This window comes from Buceros rhinoceros, unplaced genomic scaffold (assembly GCF_000710305.1).
Source record: "Buceros rhinoceros silvestris isolate BGI_N320 unplaced genomic scaffold, ASM71030v1 scaffold16746, whole genome shotgun sequence".
In the NCBI taxonomy this organism is placed as follows: domain Eukaryota; kingdom Metazoa; phylum Chordata; class Aves; order Bucerotiformes; family Bucerotidae; genus Buceros; species Buceros rhinoceros.
The window spans coordinates 12,866-20,098 of record NW_010417073.1 but is presented as its reverse complement, the minus strand read 5'-3'; the positions used below and the strand labels follow the sequence as shown (position 1 = coordinate 20,098).

At 53.0% G+C, this 7,233-nt stretch overlaps 1 protein-coding gene across 2 annotated transcripts in view; it reads right to left on the bottom strand.

The window, feature by feature from the left end:
* Window positions 1-1,188: 1,188 nt before the first annotated feature.
* Window positions 1,189-7,233, bottom strand: part of DPP9 (dipeptidyl-peptidase 9) — a 17,308-nt gene continuing 11,263 nt past the window's right edge. For both annotated transcript variants that reach the window (XM_010138053.1, XM_010138052.1), the window contains exons 10-20: window positions 7,006-7,183; window positions 6,541-6,706; window positions 6,353-6,432; window positions 4,690-4,842; window positions 4,345-4,480; window positions 3,538-3,683; window positions 3,141-3,287; window positions 2,841-2,993; window positions 2,150-2,292; window positions 1,722-1,833; window positions 1,189-1,281 (exon numbers count right to left, since the gene is read on the bottom strand). In XM_010138053.1, coding sequence (XP_010136355.1) covers window positions 1,189-1,281; window positions 1,722-1,833; window positions 2,150-2,292; window positions 2,841-2,993; window positions 3,141-3,287; window positions 3,538-3,683; window positions 4,345-4,480; window positions 4,690-4,842; window positions 6,353-6,432; window positions 6,541-6,706; window positions 7,006-7,183 — 1,507 coding nt within the window. The remainder of the gene's footprint in view (window positions 1,282-1,721; window positions 1,834-2,149; window positions 2,293-2,840; window positions 2,994-3,140; window positions 3,288-3,537; window positions 3,684-4,344; window positions 4,481-4,689; window positions 4,843-6,352; window positions 6,433-6,540; window positions 6,707-7,005; window positions 7,184-7,233) is intronic.

The following is a 7,233-nucleotide window of genomic DNA, read 5'->3' as shown; positions in this document are numbered from 1 at the left end:
ATAAGAATCCATAAAAATATTTTCTTTTCATAATACGCACTTAAAATACTCCAGGGCAAGTCATCGTGGTTCTTTTGGGTGGGTTTTGTTTTTCTGTTTCTTTTTGCCCCTGGCAGAACCCTTGGCTTGAGGGGGGTACGTGCTCCCCTGAGGTGCGATTGCTCAATCCCCCCCTCCCCAGAACTGCAGTTCCTGTTGACCAGGTAAATAAAAACCAGAAGAGAGCGTTTGCTGAGTAGATGGGCAAGGGGAACAGTCGCTGACCCGCAGAGAACTGAAGCACAGCCAATTTCAGTGCACATCTGAAAGCTCGGGGTGTCGGGGAAGGAGAAGGTGGGGTCAGGAGGCAGCACAGAGAACGGAGGGAGGGAGGATTTGCATAAATATCATCCATCTTGCGCTGTAAAACCCAGATGCTGCTGCGGTCTCTGGAGAGGTGATCTCTGGTTGTAGCCAGCTGCTCCGGCTGCCGTGCTACCTGTTGGCACAACTCTGCTTGTGAGCGGCCATTAGAGAAAGGCTTCAGAGGACGCTGTTACCGACCCCAGCCACTTCCTCCATCTGCTCTGCAAAATTAAACTGGAAGATAGAAAGGACTAGTGTTGCATGCTTCCGTAGAGCTCTCTTCACATCCCGGGGCTCCACAGTGCTGCAGCAGGGGCAGGACACAGCAGCAGCGATCAGCTCCCCCGGGGCTCAACCATCGGTGCTTCTCTCTTCCCTCCTGCTCCTGGCTTAAGGCAGCTTGCTGATTCGGCTCTTCCGTTTCCAACACAGGCACTGAGTTCTTGCAGGTGAGAGTATGGGAGCTGCAGAGGTGCAGCAGAGAGGGAAAAGGATGGGGGAGAGAGATGGACACGAACTTCAGCCTCAGGAGACAGACCACTGTCCATTGATCCCCAGGATAGAGGGAGTAGCAGCAAAAAAAGCATTAACAGCCAGGCCGGAGGAGAGGAAGAGGACGAGCAGCCGAGCAGGGGCAGACCTCCAGCTTGCAAAGTGAAATAAGGTGGCACTGTCCAAAGGGAAGGGGCCCTCCAGCCTCCCCCCGCGCTCAGGGGGATGCCCAGCCCGGCCGTGGGCACGCAGCTGTTTGTGCTCTGGGTTAGCTGGCCGTCGAGGGAGGCGGTGGCAGGGCACGGGGAGGGGGGTGAGCTGTCAGTGTCCAGTTTGCAGAGGCTGGTGCTCTCAGAGGTATTCTTGTAGAAAGTGCAGCAGCGTGATTTCATAGTGCTCTCCTGACTCGGGGCACCGAATACTGTGTCTCTCGTTGGGGTAGATCTGCGCAGAAGCAGAGAGACGGGGCAGTTAGCCACGAGCACAGAGAACCCTCCCTCCCGTCAGCCCTTTCCCCTCAGCCCAGTCTCCATCAGGACAAAGAGGTGCCAGGTCTAGGGCACCAGTGGCACCAGCCACCTCTGCGGCCACCAGCCAAGTGAGACGGAACAGTTCAGCGGAGAAGGAAAGTTCCAGGCCTGAGGGCAGGAGCCCTGTTTGCAAATGCTTTTAGACAGAGGCCACATCTGCCAGCAATGAAGCAACCACAGTGCCACCTCCCGGCCACCTCCTGGTGTCAAACTAGGCATTTGCTGTCGTCTACATGGCAACAAGATGTGGGAGCAGCTGCCTCCACCTTCTCCCGCCCCCAGAACACAGGACAGATACTGTTTTCCTCTTTCCAGATTTAAGAGACCTTCCCACTTCACTCCTGTTCCTCCTACCTGCAGCTGGTAAGGTTTTCCAGCCCGAATTAGCTGCGATACCAGGAAGTTGGTGTGAAAAAAGTGCACGTTTTCATCCAAAAAGCCGTGGAGGATCAGCAAACGGTTTGGCCTAGAGATGGGATGAGAGAGAGGACAAGAAACCACATAAAGCGCTCTGCAGCGGGTCTGAGCAAAGAGCTGCCAGCTGACAAGCCCACACTGAGCAAGGGACAAGCAGTAAGAACAGCGTAAAGCCTCGAATGTGGCCTCAACCCCTCCCTGGCAAAGGCCTGGGCGTACGACAGCCCCTCGTGCTGCAGAAGGCAGCAACCTGCCACCTGAGTTAAAACTGAACCGATCAGGATCCACCCGTTCTTTTGGGACTCAGAGGTGCCACTGGCGGCACCACGCAGGAGACGGCAGCAGGATTTTCGCTCAGTACTCACTCGTTGGGAAGCTTTTCTACGTGTAGCGCCACGGATCCAGCCTCATAACCCTGCTGGTTGTTCTCCGGGATGTCCATGTACCGCTCGGTGTAGCCGGTGTCATATGCCATCCAGACTGTGACAGGAGCACCTGCTATGGCAATCTGTCAAACAAAGAGGTGGCAGGAGACAGCCTCGGTTACCACAGCTAAAGAGTTCCACTGCTCCCCCTTCTCCTGAAGGGGCAGGAGAAACAGGCTCTGGACTGTTCTGTCACTCAGACCGGGAGTCTTCTACAGCAAACCCACATAAACCCCAGATTCCTCCTCCTGCTGTTCCCTCTTATGGTCACAACAGGGCAAATTCCTGTGTCTCAGCACTAAAGGCTTCTCCTTCTCAAGGAGGTCTTGGGGAATGATCTAGAAACTGTGCTGGGGACTTGGGAAGGGGATTGGGGATAGTCAATGGTTTCGTTTGGTTTTAGGCTAAGTCCTCCACTGGCAGTCACCAGGGGATGACCGCACCCTGGTCGAGCCTCAGACGGGTTTGATCAGGAAGCAGAATGCAGCACGGGAGCTACAGGCAGGACTGAGGGCCATTGTCACCTGTCCATCAGGAACACCGAGCAAAAAAACACCAGCTCCAGATGCCAAAAGCTACATAGGCTGAGAGACCAAGCGTCCCGAGATGACAGCCCCACGTCCAGACTCACCTTGAAGACGTTGGGTTTACAGATCAGACCCATCAGGGACAGAAACCCCCCGTAGGACCAGCCATGTATGGCGACCCGACTCAGGTCGATGAACCCGTATTTTTCTGCTACATAATGTAAACCTTCCACCTGGTCCTCTATCTCCACCTGACCCTAAAAGGCAACAAGGATGCTCAGGTTAGTGGCCTTCTACATCTAGAGACTTGAGACAGAAAAGACAAGAGCAGCGCTCACACAGGAAACAGGCAGCCTCAGACAGAGCAAAGGAGCAGAGGCTCATCAACAAAAGCAGTACGTTACCATCTGGTTTTTCAGGGCCCCTTCAAATTTGAGTCCTCGCTGGCAGGAACCCCTTCCGTCAATCACTACCACGGCGTAGCCGAGGGACGCCAGCGTGTTCAGCCGCAAGTACTTGATTCCTTTGAAGGAGTTATTCACTAGCTGCACCTGCAGGAGGAGGGGAGAAAAATACCAGAGCTGAGTGCTGCCTTCCAGCACCTTCCTCCTCCAGCCACTCATCGAGCTATCGGAGGCTAAATGCTGGAAAAAACACCTGAGGTTTGAAGCAGAGGTCAGAGCGGAAGCCCGGTGCTCACTGCTAACCAAAGCCTATGTCTCGATACGTGACCGAGCTCCACAGAGCTCTGCCCTGGGCAGCAATCCCGTGCTGACCCCAGCAGTTCGCCTGGATCATTACCTGAGGGCCTCCGTACACAAAGAGCACTGTGGGGTGCTTCTTCCCAGGCTGGACATCGTGAGGTTTGTAGACCATTCCGTAGAGCTCAACGTCTGACTGCGTGCGGAAGTGGAAGATCTCAGGTGGGATGTAATCCGGGGGACAACCTGCAGCAGGAAGTTCAGACAGCGGCAGTGCAGTGACTGGCAGCGGGCTCTTCCTCCCACCCCACCCCACCCAAACAAGCTCCTTCTGCTCAAACTCGACCCTAGTCAGGGCTCTTTCAATGCCAAACCACAGCAGGCCTCAGCAGTGCCTCTCGCCAGGAAGCACACAGCCTCGAGCCACCTGCGTAGGGCGACCGGCCGCTTGAGGAGCGAAGGAATCACCCAAGGAAACACCATCAGCAGGGTATTCTCAGACAAGGCCCTTGATGCCACAACAGCAAGATGTGGAAGGGTAAGAACAGGCATGGGTCAAAATCTGGGGCTGTATCTAAAACTTCAAAGCCTACAGGCTTAGAATGAAGTAGCCACTGCATCCCAGATACCTGCCCCCTCCCTCTTCAGAGCAGCCATGAATAAACACCTAAAACCACAGCCACGTAAACCCTGGAGCACTGCTTTCACTCAAAGCACCATCTTAAAGCCCACACGCCACATCCTGGGTGAGCTGTCCACTGGAGATCTCTTCTCCACAAGACACCGCACTTCCTTTTCCCTTAGAGTGAAGTTATTTGGGCCACTTCCCTCTCCACCACCTTTGGCTACTGCTAGCAGTAGAGTATCGCAGACATAACCCGGCACCGACACATTCCACAGGACTTACTGGCTGCCTCCATCATGCTGGCCCAAAACTTGGGCTGCTTGTGGAGCGGGTCGTCATCGGAGCCACTGAGCTTGTAGACGTGCACACAAGGTGGAGTGCTCACGCTGCTGTAGTGGCTGATGAACATGTCAAAGTTCTACAGATGGGAGAGAGGAGTCAGGGGAATGAGGTCTTTCATTTCCCACATTTAATCTCCTCCATGCAGTTCTCAGACAAGAGCTCCCACATCTCAAGCAAGACAAAGAAGCCCTCAGGACTCATTACCGGCCGTGATTCATTACCATTCCTAGTCAGGATCCCCGTCAGTCAGAGACGAGGGCGCCTCGTATCCAAGAAACCACAAACCTGGCTCATTGAGCAGCTGTGGGAGAATCCCGGAGCAGTGAGTCGCACGATTTCTCCAGGAGACTCATAGCTGACGACGTAGAGGTGGTGCTCCAGTGGGGTGTCCTTTGTGCCTTGGAAATACACCAGCTTCGTCGTCTCGTTGACCCAGATCTGTGTGGAGAAGAGAGGGCTCAGTGGCAGAAGGATGCCAGCCACTGCTCCGGTGCCAGCGCAGACAGCCTGTCCCCAAGCAGAGTCAGCCTGAAACACAAACCGACCATGACAGGCTGCTCCCGGCGCCAGTTCACGCCGCTTGTTGATAGGACAGGCCAGAGAACACCTACCCGGCACCAACCACACAGAGCCCAGTGAAGCGACTGCTTTAGTCACTCAGCTTTGAGAGAGACTCAAAAGCGTTTGCTTACTAATGAGCACAAAACCTTGGGCTCTGTTTCCCACAGGTGAAACTAGGAAGATCCCGTGCTGAAACACGGCGTCTCGCTGTTGCAGTCTGGATGGTTACAGGGGTAAATGTGTATTTTCTCCAGCGATCACACTAATAATCCCATCTGTGGAAGGATCACTCTAATAGCTCTCACAATACCAAACTCCAAGGCCACATTAAAATGTTTCTCATGTCCAGATGAAGCTGTTTCCAAAACCCACCTGGACAGGCAGGAACACAGACTGGCCTTTTAAAACCTGCCTCGATCCAGCCACTGTAACTGAGCTGTTTTTCACTGCTCAGCTTCCAAACGCTATTTCTGGCTAGCCCACAGTTTGAAGACCACTGTGGACAGCAAAGGGAAAAAAAATATCCAGCTCAATTGGCCAGGAAAACCAGGCAGAGCCCTGTAGAGCGACAAATGCATCAAAATAACGGCTGCTAACACAATTTTAGCCATAACACGCAGGGAAGAGCTGTGGCCAAAATCAACAGCATGTACAGTGAGAATCCACATGGGGAGGGACAGCAGGTTAATTGCAGATTGAGGAGAAGCAGCAGAAACCAAACGTGTGGAGCTGGAGGCCTTTTAAAAAGCGAGAAGTGAAAATTCAGATTAATTGGAAATGAACAGACAAGGTCTTTATTTTGACAGAAATCATCTGGGAGCGTTAAAAGATCAGACTCCGAGTTAATTCCTGAAGCAAAAACGGAACTAGGTTTCTACAAGATTAATAAGAATTTGTTTCTGGCTATTCTGCAACCAATAACAGCTACAGTGTCTCTGTACACTAAATTGCTTTATCCTCCCTAGCTGCCGCCTTCCTCAAGGCTCTACTGAGGGACCAAGAGTTCACTGGAAGCACTGGGACATATTTCCGATTCCCAAGTACTCATTGGGGTTAAAAAGCTTCGGCAAAGGCAGCAATCCCTGGCTTCGCCACAAAATGGTTCTTTGTTGCTCTTGAACCTCAGACTCGTGTCCTGGTTTATGGGCTGACTCACTCACGGGATTTACCTAAGGAGCAATCTGAAGCCTGATTAAAAAGGCAATTGGTTCAGCGTGCACCGGACTACAGCACTTCTGGGGAAAGCAGAGGCAGCAATAAAAAGAGAAACAAAATGAAGCTTAAGCAGTTCTAGCTGGTCCCAGGTGTAACAGAGGGCACAGGCCAGGACTGTGGGCAGACAATGCAGAGCTCTAACACTGCAAGAGAGAGTAAAAACAACCCCTACCTTCGATCCATGCCTCGCCAACACCTCCCATTCCCCACCAGTCAGGGCAATCTCCTCCTTGATAGGACATTTGAAATTGTCTAGAAGAAATAACAGGAGAATAAATCACTGCCTTCCCCAAAGCACAACACAAGCGAATTGGAGAGGGAGCTCCCAAAGCTGAGACGCGGCCGAAGCACAGCTCTTACCCTCGCTGTGGACATAGGGCTGCACCCAGTCATGGCTGCCTTGCTTCAGGACCGCTGTGACTCTGTACAGGTGACAGAAACCTGTCTTGCATTCGTTGGCTCGGATAAAGCAAAGTTCTTCCTCCTCTCCCTCCGGTTGGACGAAAGGATAGAAGATATCATGAACCTGTCGCACAAGGCAAGAGACAGCACCTGTGTTCACCCAGCATGTCAGCAAGAATTAACCCAACAGTTCCAACTGCCAGGAGATGGTGGGATCCTCATCCCTTCCAGTGCTGAGCGCATGGAAGTTCTTCTCATGGCTTCAGAAACCCCCCTGGATGAACACCAAATCCGCCGAGCAGAGCAAAGCCGTCTGCTGGAGCACGGACTAACTGGACACACGGCCAAGACAAAAATGGTTAACGGTGGGGGAGGGAGGGGGGGGCAGCCCGTGTCCTCCCTTCCCTGCCTCGAGACTCTTACATTTATCCACACATCAGTGGTTTCTTCATAGATCACAAATGGCTGGACGTTTTCTGGCACAGTTTTGGCAAATTCAGCGCGTTGCTCCTCATTTTCTGGGACTGGAATAAAGAGTGCTGGAGGCAAAAGGATTAGCTGCAGCCGCTGCTGAGGTCTGTCCAGGAACATAGCCCAGGCACTGGGGAAAGAAGTTGGAGGTGAATGTCAGTACCACCAAACAGACCTCCC